The sequence below is a fragment of the Apis florea genome, unplaced genomic scaffold, assembly GCF_048593485.1.
Source record: "Apis florea isolate Af1SG1 unplaced genomic scaffold, ASM4859348v1 contig_3034_pilon, whole genome shotgun sequence".
Taxonomy (NCBI): Eukaryota; Metazoa; Arthropoda; class Insecta; order Hymenoptera; family Apidae; genus Apis; species Apis florea.
In genome coordinates, this window is record NW_028256693.1 from 428,803 (window position 1) to 455,022 (window position 26,220).

General features: G+C 43.0%; 1 protein-coding gene across 3 annotated transcripts in view; it reads right to left on the bottom strand.

The window, feature by feature from the left end:
• The window catches only part of LOC100869975 (uncharacterized), a 97,437-nt gene extending 73,284 nt beyond the window's left edge, over window positions 1-24,153 (bottom strand). For 2 of the 3 annotated variants that reach the window (XM_086907966.1, XM_086907964.1), the window contains exons 1-2: window positions 23,759-24,153; window positions 17,925-18,513 (exon numbers count right to left, since the gene is read on the bottom strand). In XM_086907966.1, the coding sequence (XP_086764092.1) occupies window positions 17,925-17,970 (46 nt within the window). In that variant the 5' untranslated portion in view covers window positions 17,971-18,513; window positions 23,759-24,153. The remainder of the gene's footprint in view (window positions 1-17,924; window positions 18,514-23,758) is intronic. The other variant, XM_086907965.1, reaches the window with a different exon arrangement.
• Between the last annotated feature and the right edge of the window lie 2,067 nt (window positions 24,154-26,220).

Genomic DNA, 26,220 nt, shown 5'->3' on the forward strand with positions numbered 1-26,220 from the left:
TCGAACGCCCGAGGGAACGCCCGCCAATAATGTCTCTGGATTATTGTAACCTGGAAAATTGCCGTTTCTTCCACCTGGAACTAAGAAGAAAAGGGAGGAGGGAGGGGAGGGTTTTCGATCTCGATTCCACTTCTCGATTCCACGCGCTCCTTTCCAGCCCGCGAAATATCGAATCAATGGGAAACGATTTTTTTCCTCTTTTGTGCTCAGCACGCCTGAGGGAATCTTTCTTTCGACCCGCGTACATTTAGCCTATGCGAAAAATCGGGAGGCATTGTTGAGGAGGCATCGCTTCGAGTGGGACGAAGCGCGGCCCATCGCGCGGTGTTGTTGCATCCTCGTTTTGAATCCTTTATGCAATCGAATACGTGATTTCTCGTGATCAATCTTTGAAAGGCGACAGTAACTTTGCACGCATTATTGATGGAAACCTGGGGGGGATTTCCTCTAGTCTCCTTGGAAACGAACGGGGTTCGATGATGAGCTAGCTAGCTATATGGATCGTCGTCGTTACACGTATACGAGCCTCCTCTCTTTATGGTCAATTTATGCATCGATCGGCGAGAAAAAGGGTGGAAGGAGGAAAAGGAATGGAGGAAGGAACAGCCGGAATGGTTGTATCTGTGTCACGAATTCGCTCGTTCGAAAGACCTTCGGAGATCGATACAACCTCGTCCTTTCGAACATTCTATATATATATATATATTTTTTTTTTTATATTATTGGAGCAAAAGAGTAATAAGAGATTCGCGTGTACTTTGTTATTCAATCGAAAGGCGAGGTGGACGAAATGGCACGCAATATGAAGAGTCTTGTCTTGAATGTGTTCGTTTTGTCAAACGAGAATATGAAGTATAGGATGCAATGAGGCGGCGGCGCACAAATCTAGCCGCTCCTAGGCGCACCTTTTCTCCGGACAGAGGACGCCACTGAAACGAACGAATAATTACCATGATTGCCCCGCTTCCGCGGTTGATTTCGCTTCTCCTCTGCCTCTCCCTCTCCGTCTCTCCTTCTCTTTCCATTCTTCCCTTTCTCCTTCCCTTCTGTCCTTTCACAATTATGCTATAATTACCACTATAATTACCGCCGTTTTGTCCCCTATTTTCGTCGACCGGCGCAGTTAAATTCGAAATTTCGTCATTAGATGATAAATTGGCGTGTTTGACTCGAAATTAGACTCGGAGGCGGATTCGTTTTCTTCGGATTCCATCGTTTGATATTTGATTATAAATTCGAAGAGTTTTGAATGTTTAAGCTCGAGCTCGAAATTTTCTTTGAAATATCGAAACGTTGAAGAAGACAATTTTGAAAAAATTAATTAATTTTCAAAGAGTGGCTGGCAAACTCTTAATTAAGATCCGATTTAATTTATTTTATCGTTTCTTTGGAGAATCGAGCTGGAGTTGAATATCAGACGGACGCGTATATTTTGGCGAGAAGGTTTATCGTTCATCGGTAGTCTGAATTAATTTTTCTTTTTTCCCCTCCTCTTCGCGTTATCGGATATTATCACGGGCTAATGTAACGCGCGTATTTACACGTGGAAATCTTCTTACGGTGTTATTTCACCCGTGGACGGGATCCCCCCTCGGTATAAGCTATATAACAAACAACAATCGGGGAACCGGGACTTTACAATAAATTATTCGAGTGCAGGCTCGATTGCGAGCGGCCAGATTGCACCGGAATCGGGAACGCGCGAAATTTCATTTTAATCCGATTTAAAAGGTATCCGCTGCGACTGACATCGACCACTTGTCAGTTAATTTAATAGAGACACCTGTTTTTCCCCCCTGTTAATCAACGGAAAATACTATATCCAGGCTAAACAACCAAATAAATTAACGAAGCTTATTGCTGCGTTAATCCCCTAAACCGGTTAAAATAACAAACAAATAACATCAAAGAATTGGAATAAATTAGTTCGTATCCTCCTATCCAAAAAAAAGAAAAAAAGAATCAGATTATCAGCTACTCGATAATTTTAATTCGACGAATTCCTCACTTTACATTTGTCTCTTTCTACGAAGAAATATTCGTGGCCTCTTTCAATCGCTCCTCCGATCAATGCCTCTTTTCCAATCGTTGTTTGCAAAAATATTTTCAGCATCCATCGATCGATCGTGCACAAATTATATCCTTAATACAATAATATTTGACGCACAGGTTCCAAAGCGTGGTTCGAAAAGCGAATTCGGAATAAATTCCACGTCGAGGAAGAACGCGGCTGTCCGCGACAGCTTGGTGGAGGTTAAAGGTCCCGGGGGCATGGAAATCCATCTTTGGGAGACGGACGAGCCCGAGGTCAGCCAAGACTCGCGGCCTCGGCAATCCCTTGGCCGCGTTCCAGCCTTTCTTCGCTCGAATCGAGTCGGCCGACGGTCTGCAAAACACGCGTCGTCTCGCGGTATCCTCGTAAAAATTTCACTCCGCACGATTTAATCGCGCGCACGATACGGCTTTTCACCGTGTCCCCCAGATTTATAATCGGCCAATTTAAACGCACGAACGTGCGTAGCTCGGTGGACCGATCGCGAAAAATCGAAGATGATTGGACACAGTGCCCGCCATTTTTTGAGAGATCTATATTTATAATTTTCTTCTTTTTTTATATAAGATATTTCGACTAAGTTATGCAGTAATTGAAAGGAAATTTGATCCTTTAGTTGGATATATTTTAATTTTTCGAACAAGCACAATGGACAGAATAATTATATTTAAATTATTGGTATAGAAAGATAGGATCTGGAATGAAAAAAAATCTAAAATATCGCAGGAAGAAAGGAAAAAGTTGAAATAGGCGAGAATCTTGAGAGAGAAAGAGAATGGTATTTTTGGTATCCCAATAATTGGGAGTTTGATTTTACCGATCATCTGTGCGGTGGATGGTCGATCCGCGCGTGGAAATAAGGCAGGAAAGTGGAGGGCGACGCGAAGGAAGGCTTGAAATTTAATCTAGATTTAATTTGTCAACGTTTCCGCCCCGATATCCTCTTCGTGGTGGAGGCTTTTCAAACTTTCCGATCCTCGAGTTACGTACATAAGACACGAGATGGTGCGATCGATCGATTTATTTCGAAGTAATTTGCGCCGGCTCGGCATTTCTTTGATCGTGTAGAGTTTTAAAGACTCTTATCTTTTCTGACGAGTTCTCTCCGTGTGCGTGAAAGCGGATTCCAAAACCTCTTGAACATAACCTTCGTTATAATATTATCCTTTGTAACGTGGTTCAACCCGTTCCCAAGGGTCATTTCCGCGGTATATAATAATAAAGTGTGTACGTACACGTTGCTCGCATCCACTTGTCTTATCCGAACTTTTGTTTTATTATATACTCTCGAGAATTACTCTGCTCGAAACATTTTTCAAACGGGGAAGGATCTGACCTGGGCAAAAGGCCAAAGGTTGGCACCTTTCTTTCTCACCTTATCGACCTACCTTTTTACGTGCAACGTAAAAAGAGAAAATATTTTATCCCCGGATCGGATAGGGAAACAAACGGATATCTCGATTCTACTATTTTTTCTTTCCCGTCGATACGAAAAAATTTCGAAAAATTCCAGAACAAATAAATATCATCGATTTTCTTTCGTCATTCCTCCTCCCTCCCTCTGTCAAAACACACAGCGCGTGTCCCCCTTTTTTTAAGCCGATCCCTGCCAAATCGAAGCGACAAGCTTTCGTCGTTTTCCAGACGAAATATTCCACACCGTGCAGCACAGAAAGGGACGAAGATAGGGGCGGAAGAATATCGGGGGGCAGAGAGATAGGGCGGCGTCACGCGTGAAAGCGTATCGCGCGGAAACAGGTGTTCCTCCGCGGTCGACACGTTCGGCCATCCTTCCTCTCGAAACGTGTTAGCTGCACGTAGAGGGGTGAAGGGGTCGAAGGTGCGCCGATAGCGCTCCGGGTCACCCGGTGTATTTGCATCCGCCCTCCGGGTGCATCGGTCATTCGTGCGTTTCGTGGATAATATATAGGGGAGGAGGCACGGTTCTTAACTGTGGCGGGATTGTTGCGATTACGGCGATAGGAGGGATCTCTGCACAACACGGATGGATAATCGCGCAGATGAATTAAGGGTGGGTCGTGCGGCGACGTAGATCACGCCACGTCACCATCGAAATCGAAACACGAATCTCGACGCCTCGACGTTGTCGAGGATATTGACGTTTTAAATTGTGCCAACTCGGAGGAAATTCCGCGGGTTTTGTCGAGTTTATTCGAATGTATATATGATGCGTGGTGGAGGAAGCGTTGAATGGGAAGGGTGAGACGAGACGTTTGATCGAGAAAAAAAAGAGAGAGAATATATATATATATATATTTGAAAGACTTTTATTAGGTATGATAAATAACCCGGGAACTCGAATATAATTTTATTCGGCGGGGAAAATTTGTTATAGAATTAAAAACGCGCGAATTCATTTTAATTTCACGCGAAGAGACACGCGTCACTCGTACAATAATTTTTCACTCTACACACACTCCCCGCGGTGTAATCGCGCGCGATCGTTATTCGACGCAATTAATTAAAAGGGAAATCAGCATAACGTCACGGATGGAAATTGTTTGAAATCCGCTCGACGCGGCTACGACGTTGTTTGACGTTAATCGAATCACCGATTTTTTTTCTCCTTTTTTTCTTCTTTTTTTTTTTTTTTTTTTTTTCCTCTACCACATTAATTTCGATCAATCTTCGATCCCGTCGAAGAGATTTCCACCGTCGATTATTCACCGAAAAATAAAATCCTCGTTGAAATTCCTTCTAACCGAATTCCCTCCCCATTCTTTGCCCATTCGTTGTCGTCCCAGACATTTGCTTTGTGTCAACATTAGACGGGGGTAAATAAAACGCAAGGAAAGGAAACGTCTGCTGCGAGAAGGAAGAAAGTAAGGAAGGAAGGAAGGAAGGAAGGAAGGAAAGAAGGAAGGGAGGTTGAGGAAGATCGTCGCGAGCAAAGTGCGATCCATCAAGATAAAAAAGCAAAAAGGAAAAAAAGAAAGAAAAAGAGAGAGAGAGAGAGAGAGAGTAAAAGAAAGAAGAGAAGGAAAAAAAAATGTAGCACGACCAAGACGCGTTTACTTTCTCGTAGCACTCCACAGGTACTTCGTTATTTTTCGAGTTCACCGAACTCGCTTCTTCTTCTCTCTCTCTCTCTCTCTCTCTCTCTCTCCCCCTCTCGTCTCGCGATGAGTTTGCTTCATTAGCTTTGTATATATAAATTTTTCGCTGGAGACCGAGAGAAGAAAAGGACACGGAGGAAGTCAAGAGACATAGAGGATAATGAAAAAGGGACAAAAGACGGATTTCCCCGCAGTTTTTACGGATCGTTTGAACGCGTTCTGTTTTCCAGACGACGGACGACTTTGCCTCGATTTGCCTTCTTTCCTTTCGAATAAATAAACGAGAAGAAAGGGGGGAGGGGGGGAGTTACACGCGCGGGGATTAATAAATAATATTTTCCACGACTTTTCGTCATCTTCGAGGAGATCGGTGAGAACGGTGATAATTCGGGTCGGGTCGTTTCTCCATTTTTCTTCCTCGCTTTTTTTTATTCGAAAGAAAAGGACGCGTTCAAGACCAAGGATTAACCTCGTCTCGCGGCAAACGATTACGATATCGCCTCTTGATTAAAATTTTATACGCGCGAGGAGGGGGAGGAGGAGGATAGTTGGAAGCGACGAACGAGCGGATTTACGATAACGTCGTTACCTGGATTTAATTTCTTTTGCAGCCGGAGCGTTTGCACGTCAAAAGACACAAGGAAGGAGCGTCAACGCTCTTTCGTTCGAAACCCCTTTTTTAAACTGATTGTTCGAAAGAAGCGTTATCTCGTTATGAAATTAATTTCTGCTTGGTCAGAACGCGAGGGGGAAGGGAAAATATTTGCATTAGATCATCGTTGGAAACTCTCTCGTATATATATATATATATATAGGAGGAAGAAATTAAGAAACAAGAGAAGGAGAAACTTGTTACTTTTGAAAGAGTAGTTTTGAATCTTTTAATACGATTATTATTATTTTTCTTGTATTTTTATTTTTATGGGAAGCTTCGATATTGCGTAAATATGAGAAATAAGATGTAGGAATGCAAAATGTTTAATGTTCCGTCAAAAAGTTGTTATCAAAACGAAAATATTACGAAGCAAAGTATTTAGAATCGATATTATTTGTAAGCTGTATAGTTGTGCGCGAATTGTGTATCAACTGTTCCGTAATCATTGAATTAATATCAATTTTTGTTTAACATTAATTATCGTTATTGTAATTAGTATTCCATTATTTCAAAATAGCCACCCTCCAACGCAGTATCGACAACATTGATTGAATCGTTAATTCGTTGCACCACTTTATCACGTTACGTGTATTTATTCTTCTTTCATAAACTATATATAATTCTCCATTCAAAAAAGGAGAGGAAGAAAGAAGAATCGAATATTTATTTTTCTTCTTTTTTAGGAAAATCTCGGGTCACGGTTCGAATTCCACGTTAATTTTTCCACCCCAATTCCATCCTTGATCATTGCACATTTGTAACATTTCCGAAAATTCGAACGAGCTTCTAATAAACACACGACGAGAGAAAGTGTCCGCCTTCGTTAATTTATTCGCGAGTCTCGTGTGTTAATCGCGCCATCCCCGCGGGTCAAGGAGGGAGGACGAGGAAGGACGACAGGCAAGTAATCGAGGAGACGTTTGAGCAAATGAAACCGAGATGGTTTGGCGAGAGAACTGACAGTTTAAAGCGGGGGGTCGCGAGGAGTATTCGCTGTCTCGATTAGTGGCGGCCATTATAAACGAGGGCGGCCACCGGTTGAAAGGGAAGAAAGAGAGAGGCGGAGAGTGGCGGTGAAAATCAGTTTAAGCCCGGTGAAGAGAATGCGAGGGCCGCGAGGAGAGGACAGAATAATGGATGGTAGGCCCGCAGTGTCACGTGCAGCGTACCGAAACCGCGCCGTCCGCACACACTCTCCATGGTGTTAATCAAACGGCATATGAGGTAACCCGGTGAAAAGGCAGTTACGGAGGTGACTCGGTGAAAAGCCACCGTTTGCAAAGGAGAGCGTGTACAGAAGGCACTTTGCTTAACTCGTTTCGTTATTTCCACTCTCTGTGAATGGCCCCGTAATTGTAAGCGGGGTGCATCGTGTATTACCTCTTCCTCCCTCCCTCTCTCTCTCTCTCTCTCTCTCTCTCTCTCTCTCTGTGTCCGATGGATACAGTTTATGAAGCGATAAGTTGCTTGTATATATATATGTGTAGAGAGATAGAGAGAGAGGAAATTAAAAGTTTATATTAACACGAGTTAGAATTTAATGAACCTAATTTAACGTAATTGTAATATGGATAAATTGAAGAAAGGAAAGAGAAAAAAGAGATGGATTTGCACGAGGTTAGGTTTAAAATTAAGTACGAGGTATGCGGTAAAAATGGAGAGATCGAATTGGACGTATGAATTAATTTCTGGAACAATTTGTAAATTTGATTTAATTTACAAATTGAACGTCGTCCAGGCAAAATGTTAATTAATTACGGGAACGAATAAAATACGTGGAAATTTTCATTTTCATGTATACAGTGTATGTGCCAAACCGTATTTCCAAACGGAGAAAGGAGCGTATTATATCCCCTATCCTTTCGAGTGAAATCTAATGGATAACATATTCCCACATGCACGACAATCGATATCGAACCGGCATTCGAAACGGCATTTAAATAAAAAGTACTATTGGGTGGTGGTAGCTGTGCTATACGACGCCTCCGTCTCCATTTTCTCGCCGGGCTCGTTCATCGTTACGCTACATTCTTCGTAAACGTTTTCACGTTTAAAGCGCGCAACATCCGATCGATATTTTTCAATAAATCCATCCGTATCAGCGTGCCATCAGCGTGTCGTTCTCGAACGACTCGCGTTTCAATCATCGCCCTCCTCTGGACACCGTTGTTGGATGCCTCGCGACTGTAAAGGGGATGCTTCATCCAGGAATTTCGGCGCACGTGGCACATTGTATTTCCTTCAACAGGCCGTCCATCAAAGTGTTAAGAGACGGCATACGCGCTGGGACAGGATTGGAAATGATTCGTGCGCACACAGAGAGGGAGAGAGAGAGAGAGGGAGGGAGGGAGCTACAGGCGAGTGCTCCAGGTTCTGTAATTCGGAGACCCGATCATCTGTAATCCACGACCGCCATTCTCCCCAATTCGAGACTCGATTATCACACGCGAGATATTATGCTGGACCTCGTTGACAGGTCTCCGTTGGCACTCAATCAAACCGCGAAGCGGATTGATGGAGTTCCCCATTCCCCCTCCCTCTAATAGGGCCAATGGAACGGGCTTTAAAGGTCTTGGATGAAACTCTATTATCGATTCGGATAGAGGATACGAGAGGGGGAGGATACGAACGATTGAAATCGTTGTCCAATCGATTATTGCGAATGATCGCGATGATATTTTAAACTTTGATAATTTCGACAAGTTTCGAAGTTTCGTTTCACGTCGCGTAACCGATCAGGGAATTCGATATTCGTATAAAACACTTTGATCGGTTCACACTCGAATGGATGTTATAATGGAATCCGTTCAATGGATCCTTTCGATAATTACGGGGATGAGAATATGAAACGAATCCTTGGATCGGAGATATTTAAATTACAAGGATCGAGGATAGGATTCGACGAAAATAAATGTAAATCGTTCTATTGTAAATTCGATGAATTTTATCTCGGCGTTTTTAATACTTGGGGAGAATGTCGATCTTTTCTTTGGTGGCGCGGTGGTGAGAAAGAAGGCGAGTGTAAAAGCAAAAGGGATTGGAACGGAATATATACATACGCGGGTGGAAAGATCGAGATTTCCGTGGAGCATGACGAGAGAGCATCGGTGTTGTCGATGAGAGGGACCAATCGACGATGAAACGCGAACGTCGGGACGCGACGTTCCAGAAAATTTCCACGACACCGGTTCCCCGCTTATCTCCACGAGTGGCATTTTATCAGGATATTTTGCAGGAAGGACGACTCGCATCCTACGAGACGACGAATGGTTCTCGTGGGCTGTTCGAGGTATAAAGCCACACGAGGAGGAGAATATAATTACTTAGGTTTGGTGAAGGAAAAAGAGAAAGAATCCCGTCCCTTCCCGTCCTGCCTTTAATTTCGAAATATCGTTTTGTTCATCTCGAACCACGAGTCGGGAGCGTAGACATTAAAGAGAAAGAACTTATTGCTTTTTCTCCACGATGCGCCCCGTGGTTCCGCACTTTCCACGAAATTAATGGCCGATGTTGTTCCCGGCGTAACTCGCGTATCGCCGTGCCGACCTAGCAATTACCTAGCAAGTAACCCGCGTAACGCTTCTAATTAATTAGCCCGGCCGCCTCCCCGTTCTTCTCGCGGGAATAAATATATTTCCGCGATCCCGAGATTATTTTTGTTGCGCGCGGCGTGTTATATAGGCGTCCAGGGGACGTGAAATTCAGCCGTCAAGATGAAGAAAGTTAGAAAGTTTCGAGGATTTTGAGGAAAAACTTGTTCAAACTTTGGGAAACTCGTTCTTGTTCGTGCTCGAGAGAAGATTATTCCCATCGCTATTTTTTCGTAAACGGGAGCTTACTAAACGCGGATGAAATAAAATATTCGCGGAGTTAATAAAAATTGGAAATTATTCGAGCAAATTTCTTTTTTTTTTTTTTAACGAACGAACAAGTAGTATTTTTTTTTTTTTTTTTTTTTAGAAATAAACGCATAAGTGGAAAATCAACGCAAAAACTTTAAATCGTTATAATCCCTAGGAAAGTTAATATTTTCTATTAACGGGAATGAGAGATGCTTATTACAAGCGTGAAATTTAAATTGCTTCTTTCTTTTATCTACGTTTTTTAGTTACGTTCGTTACTTTTGTTTGCTCCAACCACACAGATGATCGAAGTAATGTGCATTTCCAAAGAAGTATAAGTCACTGGGTCGCGTTTATCTTAAGCGGCAAAGACGTTTCGAGTCATCTTCTTCGTTTTTTTAGCAGTTTTGTTTGTGATCCACCGTTCGAAATTATGGTTGCCACGATGATTAAAAACCAAACATTTGAACAAATTGAGTATATCCGATCTCCGCTTATTTTTTTTTTCTTTCTTTCTCTTTTTTCATCTCGTCGGTTAGAGAATGTTAAATGACGTTTCATACATAGAGAAAAATTTAAAAAATTGCAAATTTTTAGCGCGACTGTTCAAAAACAGGAGAACAGGAGAACCCTCCCGAACCGTGAGATAATTTTTAAAACCGTGGAATGAAAACAATTGATTGACGAAACAATGCCGAATCGATCATTGGCCCCCATTGTAACAGCGGACTGATTATTGTTTCACGTTTATTGGTTTTTCATAATGGGTCAATCCATCCTCGGATAATTTATTTTCCGAGAAATAAATTATCGAGGTGAAACACGCGCGAGTTTCACACATCTATATATATATATATATATATATATACACACACGTATATAACAATATAATATCTAAAAATAAAAATCTTTCCAATCGACAAAGACATTCGACCAGTTATTATTCCGTTCTCGCGATTTTCCAGATAAAAGGAAAAAAAAAAGGAAAATCGCGGCTATACCCTCCCCTCCTCCCTCGTGTTCCATTTATTCCGTTTATTACCGATTAACGAATATAAGTCCATCTTTCTCCCTCTCCTCCTCCCCCATTGTTAAAATAAATATTCTCGCGTTTCAAATTGTTTTTTTTTATCGCTGCAATGATTCGCTTCCCTTACTCTCTCTCTCTCTATCTCTCTCTCTCTCCCTTCCTTCTCTCTCTGTGAATACATCAATATTTGCGCAATTTCCGTACGAAGTGTAGTATAATAAATTGGTATAACGCCTCGACGTATCTCAATAACTTTGCTCGTCCGATCGATATTTTATACATAATCACTCGAAGATTTTTAGAAAAGGTTGGAAAACAATTTCATGCACGCATATTTCTTTCTTTCCCTCTCCTCACGAGCGACTCGAATTTATCGCTCCGCACTTTGCTCGTCCGCGCTTTGTTCGTTCGTTATCGCGAGTCGAAACCTATTTAACAATTATATTATTCCGTTTCGATGGGATCGTTAAAAAAAGAAAAAAAAAAGGAATACACAGAGAGGGGGAGGAAGAATTATGGTCCGGATAACTAGATGTTGGGGGGCGGAGGGGCTGGCGCGACATCATCCATCGGCCCGCATTATCTGGTATCGTTGCGCCGATAACGCGCAGATAACGGAGCGATTATAAAAATCGGCTGGCCGCTTTATCGAGGCCGCGTGGATGGATCGTTTCGAGGGGAGGGGGTAGGGAGGAATCGCGGCGATCTGACCCCATTGTCGTGCGATAATGAAGCCGCCACCGCTTATCGGCGGGAGCGGTCAGGTTATCCGGTCACCGATGAAGCTCTCGACCGATCGCTATTTCCGCGAGAGGGCCGACGATTTGCTGCCGGCCAGATCCCTAATTCGTTACGCGGCCCGCCCACTCCTGCTCCCAACCCGCTTGATCGGTGTCTCACGACCGAGACAGCTGTCGCGAATTAATTTGCCTTGCAGGTGTCACACGCACTGCCCCTCGCGTTCCTAGCTTCTCGATGAATCGAGAAAGTTAATTTTAATCAAATGGAAAGTTATTAGGTGCGTGTTCTAATAAGTTCCTTCTCCCTCTTTTTTTTTTTCTAATTCGATATTTTATTGCAGGAGTCAGATGCGAGGCTTCTTCTTTTTCTTAAAATAAAATTTCCGGGTTTAAATGTTTGGTACATTAAATCTTTGCATCTTTGATGAGACAGTGAAGATACAGTGAAAATTATTTCGGCAACTTCGACACCCTAAGTTGGAAAAATAAGCGAGAACGTCATATCGCTCGAAATCGTTGCACAGAAGTTTGGAAGGTAAAAAACGCTCCATTGGATGGCGTCACGAGCGGCGAAACGATTCGAATTCGGTCAGAAGTTGGGCTCGTAGAGAAAAAGGGAGAAGGAACTTATTTGCACAGCTAATACATTTGAGAGAATCTATTGTAACATCGTAACGAGGGAATTATCGTCCCCTTTTAATTCTATGTAAAATTGAAACAAGAAGGTTTTCTCATCGTAAATTTTTAGAATGAGAAAACTGATGAACTGGTTGCTCCGTGCGAAAAGATTTCGCATTTCGATTGCGTGACAAGGTAAGATTCAACGATCGATACGTGTCAAAATATCCTTCTTTTCTTCTAACTTCGAAAGTAGAGAAAAGGGTTTTAGGTAAACGAAAAATGTTGAATATTTCAAGGAAATCTCCACCCAAGGCAATATATATCGCCTAAACTATTTCGCGAACGATACACGAACCGTTATTAATCGAACAATGAAGCGAAGAGCTACAGGCAATCAAGAATGGTCGTTAAATTCAAACGCGGCCGCGATACTCTAACGAGCTCGTCAAGATCGCTTTGTTAAAGAGTAACTTATATTCGTTAGGAGTTGAGTAATTAATTTCATATAGTACGGCGAACAATGGCTCGTTGAAAGTTGTTTGTTGTTGAATTCCTGTCGTTTCCCGTCGATGCATACCGATCTGGCAAAAACCGTGTCGCGACAAATCGTGTCTTCTTCTTTCCTCCAGTTAAACCAGTAGATGGTGGTGGAATTGAACGGCAAGAAGGGGTCGAAAACGTTTCATCCTTAAAATTTGTCCCCCGTAATTCCCCTCCCTCCCATATAATTATCCGCATCGGGACACGTTGTTTCGCAATTTATCACGTTCACTCTGCGCCTTCCAGAACCTGTCAAAATCGCAGCGAATGTTTTGTCCCTTGCCGCGAGGCTAAGCATCGATCGCTAATTGTTGCGTATTATTCGAGTAACGTTGATCGCAAGCCATTAGGGCCGCGCGTTTCTGATTAATAGAGAATAATAATAATAATAATAATAATAAAACGGTTCACGTTGAATTATCAAATGGAATTGATCGGGAATAAAATAATGATTACGAAAAGTAATTTGAAAATGTGGAAAATTCAAGTTTTCTTCAAGAAGAAAAGAGAACAATTCTCGAATAATAATAATAAGAAAACGATTCACGTCGATTCACATTGAATTAAATAAAATTAATCAGGAATGAAGTAGCGATTACAAAAAGCGATAACTTGGAAATGTGGAAAATTCAAGTTTTCTTCAAGAAGAAAAGAGAACAATTATCGAATAATAATAATAATAATAATAATAAAACGGTTCACGTTGAATTATCAAATGGAATTGATCGGGAATAAAATAGTGATTACGAAAAGTAATTTGGAAATGTGGAAAATTCAAGTTTTCTTCAAGAAGAAAAGAGAAGAAGAATTCTCGTGCAAACAAAATTCCCGCTCTACTTTACGACGTTTCCTCGTTTCGTTTCGTGATGTTTGTCGAACAGAGGGCGAAAGGAGATTAACACGTGCTCGTTAACCCGTCAGACTCTGATCGAAATTCGGTGGAGCACGGTTCGGAAGACGTTGAGACGCGCGTAAATTTGCCCGGCCAACCTCGGATTCTGGAGGGACGGTAATGCTTGCGGTCGTGGAGGAATGCACGGAGAGGGAAGCACCGTTTACAAGGATCTCTCGCAATTACTATCGCGTTGGCCCCCTGTTCCTTCGGGGAGATCCTTCGGCTGACACCCGTTTCGCCTCGGTAATTCCCTCGAAGAATGTCATTAAACGGTGCTGCCAAACGCCCCCAACGGACATCTTGGAATGACCTCCAACCTCTCCGCCTCTCTTTCCTCTACGAACATCCTCCGCCAGAGAGATTTTTATTTAAAAAAAAAAAAAAAATCCCTTTGAAATTTCGCGCCACCACTCTCTCCTCGAGTCTGTCAATATTAATCCCGAGCCCGTACAACGACACGAAACAACACGAGGGGGGAAGCGCACGTATTTCGACGATGTGTAAACGTCTTTGCGTTGGATAAGTTGCATCGTCTTTGGCCGTGCACCAAAAGTGAGGTGCGCTTTCGAGTGGCCGGCAAATACCCCCGAAATCTTGCGATCCGGGTAATTAATTTAATTAATTAATCGCCCCTTTCCTTCGAAAAGGGCGATCGAAAGGGGCGCCTTTTTTCGAACGCTGTATACGAAACAGCGTGTGTTGAAGTTTGGACGAATTTCACTCGTCGTTGCCTCGCGTCGTTGTCTCGCCTCGAGAGAAGCGGAGGAGTATTTTCGTAGGAGCGGAAATAAATTTCGCGAGCGTGGGCGCAAATATTGACGGAAGTCAATTATTTGCAGAAAAGGGAGCTACGAGTTGTTCGCGCTCGGCCAACTATTTATTCGATTACGAGGAGGAGTTATTTGTCGCGAGGCGAGAGATTTCCGCTTCGAAACTGTGGATTATCCGCTAATTTTCTAATTGCCTTTCGCCTTGTCGGCTATGGGAATCGTTACGAATTTGTTTTTCGACCAGTTTGTTTAATCTCCGTGTTGAAATCTCGGGATGAATATTATTACGTGGAAAATAAATACCAGGGATTATTTATCCTTTGTGTGAAATCTCGTGTGACACGTTGATTCATGTACACGAGGAGAAAGAATTTTTTACACTGTTTTATATATATATATATATATATTTGTGCGTGTAATAATGAAAAATTATTTGCATATTTATTAGAAAAATTGAACGAGAAGTACGATTCGGTGAGATGGAGATTCGTTGTAAAAATTTCTTTTCTAGAAATATTTTCTTCAACGTATGTTACGCATTTTCTGTGTAAATTTATCGAGGAGAATTGGGATATTTTGAACGAGTTTTGCAAGTTACGAACGCTCGTTGCATTCGATTTTTACGATGGTTTGTTGGAAAAAACCTTCTTCGTTTATGAATTATTCGGAGAAGGACCGGCGAAACTCGGCTCGTGGAAAGAATTTAATTAGCTATCTCGTTTCATCCGCGAAACACGAGCGTTATCTCGATTCTGGTATCGACGTGAATTTGGTTAAATAAGCGAATTCCCTCTGTTTTCCGTGGAATTCGAGCCGAGTGATTCGGCGTCGATCGTTTATGCACGAATCGTATCGTATTTAACGGTGTAATCGGTGACAATTAATTAGTCGAAGAATTTCCCGCTATCGGTAAATTTGACGAGGATTGATAAATATGACGACGCGTTCGCCTCTCCCTTTCTGCGAATCGACGCGATTTCGAGAATTGTTTTTTTGCAAGGATCAATAACATATCCTTACGACGTTGGAGACGAAAGAATTGCATGGCAATAACAGAAGACTTTTCATTTTCGAATCGAGACGTAAAAATTTCTCGTTTTCAGCAAGGCGTGTAATTTCGTTAAATTTTTCTGCGCAAAGATATAATTCCTCGTCAATTTGACGTTTGTTTAAATACCATCTTTGGCAATCAACTCTTAACCTAAATGGGATAATTGGATCGACAGAGGTTAATTGGATGGCCGACATGATTCGAAACAATGTGACGAATCTTGAGATGAGAAATGTGTGTATCGAGTGTATCGAGTGTAGGAAGGAATAGATAGAACGGATGATCGGATGACTGAAGTAGCGTGACTACGTAAAATATAAAAAAGAAATCTTTGAATTAATTGGAGCGGAAATTGAAAAAATAATATAATATCGATTGCGATAAAAATATGTTGTTAAATTACATCGCTTTCCTAATAAGAAATCTATCTGTCGCGTTTTATTTGATTCAGTTAACATCGTATGAGTTTAAAAAAAAAAGAAAGAAAAAGGAGAATATTCAATTTTTCATCGAATCGAGCATTGTTGGTTGTAAGTTCGCTCGATGTACTACTACATCATGATCAAGAAGTTTTATATTTTTTTCCACTTCCACTTGTGAACGTGATTCAATGTTGAAAAAGGTAGTCCATTTCTCTTACCTTATAAAACCTAATAAAAAAAAAAAAAAAAAAAGAAATAGAACCTGTACTGCTAAAATTAATTAACTATACTCGTATATAGGACGGATTATTTCTCGCGAAAAAATTTGTAACGTCGCGTTTGCCATTCGTTCAAATTAACAACAGTAGTATACGATGTATACGATGGCTCGCTATTTTACAAGGAAATTCATCTAACTCGAAAATTACGATTTTAATGAAAATTCGTACGCACGCGGCTCGCAATAGATTACTCATAGAGTGATTTTCATTTATTTTTTTTTTTTTTTTTTTTTTTTTTTGCGGAGAAATCTTTTTCAGAGGGATCAACCAACCCAACCCAGTTTTCAACGTTTTGTCAAATTTCATCAAATCCTCCCCCTCCTCCCCCAACACAATAATAGAGCATTAAACTCTACGACATTTTGAAATGTAAAATTTCGTGTTGTACATTAAAAAAAAAAAAAAAAAAAAAAAAAACGGAAATGCTTCGAAACTCTGAACAGCATTGAACCCGTTCAAAATGATATTTCGATTAAAAAAAAAAATATATATATATAGCATACAATCCTCGGCATTGTGCCCCGCATAATCGCAAAGTTTGAAATTTAGAAATTTTTTATTTTTTAAAAAATAAAACGTTCGAATTCTCTCTCTCTCTCTCTCTCTCCCCCCCTTTCTCTCTTTTATACAAATAAACGAACGAGCAATTGGTATTTCGCAGCGACCGTTTCCTCCTAACCTAGGGCTAGGTTGGCTTGGTTTCGTTGGAAAGTGGGGCTGCGGAGGGTGGGTGGATAAGTTGGCGCATGCATTCGCGAGAAAGTTTGAAGACAAATAGCGTTTGTCACGTGTGCGAAGTGTGATTACGTGCTCTCGATCGGGCCGTGTGATCCGCGAGCGTAGTAAAATGTAAAACAATTTCCGACACTTTGATGCATGCCCGTACTTTCCTCCTGAATATCCTCCTCCTCGATGTTGTCGCGCGTCTCCCTCCCTTTGAGGCCCCTGCGTTTAATACGCCCTTACGCCGTGAATTTCGCCATGTCCGTTAACGTGGGAATCATTTTCGAAAAGTTGGCGAGGAGATAATCGAACGATGCACGATTATTCTTTCTTGGTAGAAGTTTCCATAAGGTTTCCAGAGATCGAAATATTTCGTTCCAACGTAAATTGACGATGTCGAGACAATGTTTCTATTTTTATTTTTCTTGTCAATCTTTTCGTATCATGTACGAAAAGACGATTTTAAATCTTTTTTCTTCTCAGAACACAGAAAATAGAAAATCGAGAGGACGAAACGTTTTCGATTTTTTTTCCTTCCGCGTCAAACGCACTTAGCCGCAGTGGTTGCAGATGGGGAGGAAGCGCAGGTGATGGCGAAAAACAAGCAGGCGCGAAGAGAGATTTTAGCCTTATTCGGGCTGACGCGAAAAATTCAGGCGGGAATTCGCAAACAAAGGGAAAACAATTTATCCGGCAAATGGACGGTCGATCGCGGCCGATTGAAAATTTTCACCCGTTTCCTTCCCACCACCCCCGCGGATATATAAACGGATTAAGCCCCGTCAAAGTAAAAACGCGGCCGGGAAACAAAGGAGGAAGACGCGCTCGAGAATGCGCGAATCTTTCTCATCTTTCGAAAATTGTAAATGGGTGTCGTCGGTGTGCAATGATTCGAGCGCTTGTTATAACAGAAACAGTGCCCGATTTATATATATAAATATTCGTCGTTCGATTTCTGAAATTGCACGATTGTATAAATTTCATACTATAATTCATCCTATAGTTTTCGATATATCTTTCAAAATGTTCACATTTATCCCTTAAAAAGAATTAAGAATTTTCCAGTGTACAATACGTCTCTCCTCTTTCTCGGTCGCGCAAAAACCGAAACGAAAAGCCTCGCGAGGAGGTCTACGCGGCGCGATGATCAATCATGGATTGATCGAGGAGAGGGGACACAACGCGGCCCGTTCATCTCGATCTGGAGAAACGCAAAACACTTACCCATCGAGAACTCGCGGAAGAAGACGGTGGCGCGTCGCACAGGCATCGCCGATCCGCACCGGCGTAACTCCACTTTGACACTGGCCAAGTCACTAGCACGCGCGAACACCGAGAAGACGAATAATCGTCCCCATCGCAGAGACTATTCCGCTTCTTCTATTCGCGACGATTGGCCGGCTCGATCGGCATCCCGTGATCGTGCAGGTTTCGCTTTCGATTTCGATCGAACGGGCCAGCCGAGCGGCGTCAGTCACGGCCGAGCGTGGACACACACTGGGCGAGCACTGGATGAGGAGGAGGGCGAGGAGGAGAGGAGCATCGGTCTAGTTTCCAGGCCGGGCCGCGCGGCGTGGATTAAACGTTCCGCGCACCACGATCCTCATCGCGGCGATCTGAAGGAGGAGGAGGCGCGGTTATAGGTGCCTTCTTCGCTCCCCTCACGGCTGGTGGATTTCTATCTGGTCGATTCCATCGATTATTCGTTCGTTTCGCTCGGCTATTCCTTCCTTCCTTCCTTCCTTCCTTCTGCTCTCCCCTCCTCGCTGCAAGATTCGCCGGATTCTTGGGATGACTCGCGGTTGCTCCTTCCCTGCGCAATAAACGATTTCGGTGATTCCTGGTGTCGATTGAACGAGGGGAGGAGGAGGGGGATTCGTTTCGAGCGCGTCGAGTATTCCGTCAGGAATGAAAAAAATTTTGAGATACACGGAGTTCGATCGATGGATGAATCTATTAGCTCAATCTTGTCTCGTTGAAGAAAAATTTCTGAACCCAATACGATCGTGTATAAACGATCGTTCGTCTTCTTTTAACGAGGATAGTTCTCATTGGGAGGGAGGGGGGAAAAAAAAAAGAAAGAAAGAAAGAAAGAAAACCCATTAATTATTCGAGTCGCGTCGCTTTATGGAACTCCGATAAATTTCTCGATTTATCGGTTGCGCACAAAGGCAGGGGGGAAATTATCGAGTAATTAGCGACAGGATGATCAAGGAAATAGGATTTCGCTCGTGGAGAGAGGAGGAGGAGGAGGAGGAGGAGGAGGAGGAAGGGGAGAGTGAAAAAGCGTGTTGCAAATATATATCGAATGAAATTCGCCGTTTCCCCCCCCCCCCCTCCCCCCTGTTTTTCTCTCGCGGCGCGAAATTTTTCCCGCGATGGGAAAAATGCGGGAAGATAAATCTGCGGAGGGGGCGGGGTAGAGAGGGAGGGAGGGGAAACGGAGGTGATAGGGGCGGTTCGATCGGTTTAATCGTTAATTCACGGCGTATCCGCTGTTCCTCCGAATTTTCGGCCACGGCGAACGAGTACCGTGTACATTGTTAATTGCCAGCGACCGCTAATTGAAGTTGGCGCGCGCGCGCGCGCGCCACGAGATACCTGCCATCGAAATTCCTACGTGTTTACCGCGGGGGAAAAACGATTTTTTTCCTAAATTGGAAAATTTCGCTTAAGTTTCGCCGATTGCCTTGCCGAACGGAGTAAGTTGAACTTACTTTTCGCCTTAATCGCTTATTTTTAGGATTCGACGCGATTGTAAAATTGCCGATTTTGTTCGATTACCGATGGGGGGGCCAGAGAAAGAGTGAGAAGAAGAGGGGGGAAAAAGAAAGGAGTATTTTCGTAGGAAATACGATACAAGTAAAGCGATATCGATCGAAGTGTTTAAGATAAAGTTTAATTTTGAAAAGAGTTCGAAATTGAAAAGTTGTTAATTTCTTTTTTAACTTAATTTCTCTCTCTCCTTCTTTGAAATTCTTCAATTCTTGTTTTCTCTGCGAAATTCCATAAAACGACGCGAAGTAATTTCGAATTCCCGACAATGGAATGGGCAAAAAAATTCGCGAAATAATTTTTTTCTGCACACTCCAATATTGACAAAACTGCAACACAATTTTTCCCATTGAACCGTATCATCGATTCCCTATTATTATTTCAAATTTCACGATCATATGACTCGCGTGTGCAGCGACAGTTTTTCTACCGGATATTCGTTCCAATTTATAACATTATTCCATTTCTTGTTCCCAAGTGAAACGAGATATTTCCGAATATAATCTTTTTATAAAGATATATATAACTGTAATATCGAATTAAGAGAACATTTCTTTTTTTCTCCGATATCGTTTATTATTTCAACACACTTCTTTCAAACTCGTATACATACACATCCTCTCTCACTTGAACCCAGTCGCAACCATCCTTTTCGAATTCATACCGATACAATTCATTCCATCAATTTTCTTTTTATCCATACCATACGTTTAAATATCAAGCCTATCTCTAGAAAATTTCCTCCAACTCTCCAATCCACCCCAATTTATCCCAATTTCCCGCCAAACATCTCCCTTCCCCTCTCTCGTTCGAACAAACATCTGCTTCCTCTAAACCAGGCTAATGCATCTCTAAAACCGCAAGCGGTTCATTTTATTCCCTCTCCTTACATCCTCCATCGTTATATCCCGGCCTTTCGAATTGTAATCGCGCCCGATATGGAGAGAGGGAACCGTCCCCTTCCCCCTAAAGGAGAGATGATTAGCAACGGTCGTTAAGGGTCTGGCGATATTCATAAATCGGCACGGTTTATCGCGCGGCCGGTGTTCACTTTGTTCAACGCTCCCTCCTCGTAACGGCGCCTTAATGAAGCCAAGTCGAGCCAACCCCCCCCGATTCCAAGTTTTACGATCCCCGATCGGCGCAACGGTATCGAGAAGTCGGAGATATACTCGACCAAGCCTCGATCCCGGAAGCGTTAATGGTCCTTGGCGGGTTTTGCCACGGTGTCGGATTTTACTCGAAGGCGAGAAGACGCGTATCGAGAGATAAGGGGAATGATAAGGTGGTGTCGTTTCTCGTCGAATTGGAATTCTTTCTTCCTTTCTTTTTCTTTTTTCTTCGGCAAAGAAGATCGAGAGAGGGGAATCGACACCTATCTGTCTTCACCGTGGGAGGAGGGGGGGGGGGGGGAAATGGGATTCGAAGAAATGCCGAAATATCGGCGTGCTTCCAGCTGGCCGAATTCTCGTGACGTCACAGATCGGCGGAACAAAGATATCGCGCGTTTGCGATGCAAATAACGCCGTATACATATTTATGCAACCGGTGTTGATATTCCTTTGACAGGTATCCTTTTTTCTCCAATTACGACCTCTTTATCCCCCTCCCCCGTTTCCTATATACCCTCTCCTCGAATGGAAAGGGATTCGAAATCCCTTTTCTTTTTCCCTCCCTTCGCGTCCCGTATTTTTATACGTGTAAAGTGGATGTTCCCAGGAATAGAATCAAGCTCAAGATCGCGAGCATTGTGTGTTTCATTTGTCATCCTGCGTCACTTCCTCTCCTCTCGCCCGGAAACGGGATGCGCCCAAGAAGAATCGATACAAGCGTTTATCCTCCTCGCTCCGTGGTTGGAAAAGTCGCGGGGGAGTTTGTCGTAGTTGGAGAAGAGAGAGAGAGAGAGAGAGAGCATAGGTATACAACGATAATCGGTATCCTTACGCGAGGTGCGCGAAGCTACTCTCCATTGTTTCCGGTTAATCCACGTCGATGATGAAAATCCACATCGTTGGAAAATGAGAGCGGAGAGCGGTTTCGGCTTTTTCCCTCAGTTGTTTGAGCTTGGAACAACGCGTATCGATTTCCTCTCGATTTCAACAATCGAGACCTTGATGCATTGATATTTTGGTGCAAAATTCAAACATCCGTGAGGTATTGTTATATGTATATCTATTATACTATTTTAACCCTTCGTATTCCGCAAATTGAAACCGAGTGTATTCTTCTTCTGGTATAAGCTACGAAAGCTACGAATGAATGATAATAGGAGAAGAATTGTTACAATTGGAGCTTCCGCTAGTCGATAATCTTTCCGACACTTATGTTCGTGTTTCCTTGACGAAAACACGAGTCACCATGAATCACACTCTGTGGATGAACGTTCGTCAACTTCTCTCTCTCTCTTCGTAATTGGAACAAAAACGAAGCAGTAATCTTCTACGATGGATATATCAAGGAACGAATCATTATCACAATACGGATGTATTGTCCCCTCGAAACGTGACACGTTTAGAGAAAATCATTTCTACAATTCTTTCGTTAATCGATCGATCGGTTTGATAAAGTTTGATAAATATTTCTCGTAAAATTTGTTTAATTGGTGATATTTTACCAGAGAAATAGAAAAGAGCGTTGATAAATTCTCGTGTACGACGGTACACGGAATAAAATACTTTGAATAAATCATAGGAATCATAAGCCACGTCCCGTCGACGTAAATTTATGAAATTGTGAAGGAGAAAAAAAAAAAAAAAGAAGAAAAAAAGTGAGGTTTATAAATTACAACTTGTCATTTATCTTTTCAATAACATTAGTAATTTATCGTGCAAGGGAATCCGGCTCTCGTTTTAAAAACCAAATCCATCACGCGAACCATCATTTCGAGCACAAATTTTCGAAATATTTCCAACTTTTTTTGCACAACCACAAATCCACGCCTATTCATAAATCCAATATCAATGCGACGTACGAATCATCGATGCGAGTCCATCGAGTCATCTGGAGAAACGAAATTTCGAAATGTACGCGTCACGGTGAAACGCGCGATATAAATTTTATCATCGACCCACTTCTCCAATTATCCACCATCGACAATAAGGTAAAACCTTAATTGACGCGAATCCATATCTCAAACAAACGTAAAATATTCATAGAAAGCTTCGTCGAAAACGTTACAACCGTGACTCTTCCTCTGAAACGTCTCGTGTAACAAAACAATATCCACTATCGACAATGATAAAATATTCATACACAAAAACCGTTTCATCGAAACCGTGACTCTTCCTTTTCTCGAAGGGTGTGCGAAGAACGAACACTTCTGACAACGTTCAGACGATTTAATTAGGCCGCGCGTACGTCGCCTGAACGCGCAAAGCCAGCGCGAGGGTTGCGCGTTTTCACGTAACACGGACGCCGTAGCCGTCGCCGTCGCGTCGAAACAACGCGGTCTTTTCCTCCCTTTCGCCCTCTGCCCCCACTCGAGATTGGCACGGACCGACGGATCACAAGATTAAAAGTCCTTGGGAAGAAAGTTGGTGCGCCACCACCTTTATTAAACTTGCTCGCTAGCCCTGTTCACCGGAAGCGAGGCGGTAAACGAGGTTCAAACTCGAAACGTGGCGGTTTAAATCCGAACCGCCTTTGGTTCAACCTTGCTGCCCGAGAATATTTCATCACGGGATCGTGCGGAGCCATTTGTTCCTTTCGCGATCTTTGAATCCCGCTTCCCTCCGCTTCTTTAGTTAGATCCGCGTTAAATAGAGATGTCCGGAAATTTCTATCTTCCCTGTTCGAGTGTTTCGGGGAAAATTGAAACTCCCTTTTTCTAGATTTGATCTCTAGAATTTTCATTTCGAATCATCTTCGAAAAAACGATAAAATATACGTGCGATATATGGAGGGAGGGGAAAAAGAGAGCGGATCGTACTCGCCAAGTTACACCACTGGCTAAGTAATAACATCTACGGAGGTGTCTATCCGCAATTAAGAAACGCATCGTGGGGAGAAATTATCGAACGTATTCGCATTTTCGAACGAGCTCGCAGATTGTCCACCACCAGCAACCACCGCGAAAGATACTTCATCTCCCGCCTCTCTCGATACCGCAAAACCGTGCACAACCGAATAACCACCACGGCTCGTCATCAATCAACCCCCTCCCCTTTCACCACGGATTCTCCTCTTCGCCTCGAACCAACGCCTCGAACCAACGCCGCGATCCCGTTCACGAGCACGAACGATTCAATTATTCTTTCTCTCTGAAATAATCACAAACTGCGTACGTTTTCACGTCTCAGCTTCCTGGATGGATCAACCTCTCTCCCTCCGCCGAAATTATTCGGAATTTTCGTTATTCTCTCCTCGTTGGGGAACCACCACTCGGCCCGACTCGTTGGAAAAAAACTGGAGGAAGAAGAAGAAGAAGAAGAAGAAGAAGAAGAAGAAGCGTCGCACCAAGGAACGAGTGGAACAAGTTGACGATTCTCACGAATCGCGCCTCGATCGAAGATCGGGGAGAGGGGGTGGCGGGGAGGTGGCGAGGAAGAAGGAGGGCCGCCGCACGCACTTCAATGGACACGCACGCATTTATATTTCCGTCGACGGAAACGTGACACACGGTGAGAACGCGCGGCAAGCCACGCAGACGTCGTTCTCATTGAACAGTCGCCGGCTGACTGCGAGAGCCTGCCGACTCGACGGCAGCGATGGAGCCGGCGCGAGGCGCGGCGAGGGGTGGCGAGACAGAGAGGGTGGGTGGAGGAGGCTGGATTGAACGGTGGACGAGGACGGCGTGTGGGCGGCGTGGGCGGCGTTGGATGAACGGAACGAGAGTCGACGACGAGAGTTGGAGTCCGCGGAAGGGGGGGGAGCCGAGACGATGGGGGAGATGAGTTAGCGATGGGCATTCGATCCTCTGTGTCGCGAGTTTTCGACCGATTTAGCCGCGTACAGAGGTTACAGTCGCCTCGAATTTGAGGGTGTTGGACGGCTCGAAGCGAAGTTTCGACTCTCTCTCTCTCTCTCCCTCTCTCTCTTTCCCTCTCTCTTTCGTTCTTTCCCCGTTGCGGGGAAAAGTGGTGTTCCGGTTAATTTCGCGTTAGCCACGAAAGGTATCCGATCCGTTTGTTGATAAGATTCGATTTTGATGCAAGAATGCAAATTTTATACGATCTACGTATAATGTAATCGAATTTTTATCCCCTCTCTTATCAATTCCTCGAAGAAGAGGAATTGAATAATTATTTTCATCGTTGTATAAATGAAAGTTGTATAAATCTTTTTTTTTTCGTCAATCTTCGAGAGTTTGTTCGAGCGGAGAAAATTTTCCAGATTATCAATTCGGAGATGAAACACGAGAACGAAAGAAGAGGGAATGATATCCAGACGTTGGTTTTTTGATCAAGTGTCGGAGGACTCGCCTTTAGAGGGATCATTATGTTCGATACCGAGGAGGGGAGGGGGAGGGTAATGTCTGGATAGTATCATGAATTCTATGCGGCAAAAAACAATGTGATTTATACCAGGAAATCAGGTCAAGAGTAAAGTTTTCACCCTTGATCGTCGTTCGCTTCGAATTATGATATACCCATAATGTCGAGAACTATTGGCGTTTTTCTGGTAATACAATAATGGTGAAATATACGGCCGCGCGAATTTGCTCGTACTTGGCCATAAACTAAATCTCCAATCCGCTTTCGCGATTACAAAAAACTCTCCAGCATAGCATCCACGACTTGCTTCGAATTAACAGATTATTATTTTGTTTTTTTTTTTTTTCTTCTTTTTTCTCCTTTGGAGGGATTTTTTCCCCCCCGCAATTATTAAAATCGCGGGATTGCCTTGGGCAAAATTAATATTGATTTCTATTCAACCGTACACGTAATTATACTATTTTAATCATCATGTGTAATAATGCATTTACATGTATAAATAGATCGATATACATATTAATGCAACGATAATATTATAGATGATATTACAGATCGCTTCTAATTATTATCGAATTACTGGAACGCGAAAAATTCAATTTGCTTCTCATTTCTATCGTTACAAGATACTCTTCTTGAGCGAACGCAGCTCTTACTACTCTTGCTCTGAAAACGAAACGAAACGAAAAGTGATATTGTATTGTAAATCTTCAGCTTCGAGAGAGAGAAGAGAGAAAAATGAATTTTAAATTTCCAGTCTCCAAATTGCGTTACTCGTCATTAATCGTGTCGATCTCTCAAACAACTCTCTCAATCACCAAAGATTCGCCTATTATCCGCAGATATTCACAGAAGTCGAACCCCTTCGAGTTCATCGCCGGCAACCAAGATGGCAGATGGAGAAAAAGAAGAGCGAGAAGAGAACGAAACGACAAGGAACAGAAGGAGAAGAGAGGGACGGATACAAATAACATTGGAAGAATGGAAAGAGAGGGAGCGTGCTTCTCTCTCTCTCTCTCTCTCTCTCTCAATTTTTCATTCTCCCCTCGCTTCCTCGCCCTTTCTTGACCATCCTCCCTTCGTTTCCCTGACCACTGGCGCGGCGGTTTATCGATGCAGTCTCGCGCGCAGGGGAGACTGTGTTAGCGATGCGCGGTTGTTACACTGGGAGTCGAGATACTTTGATTATCAAAGGGGAACGAACGTGGCCGTAATAGAGTTGGAACACCTTGCTCGCTTGGGGATCATCTCGATTTCGGCGGGGCGAGTTTTCGCGTTCACGTTGGCGCGAGGAGGAGGAGGAGGAGGAATATTTC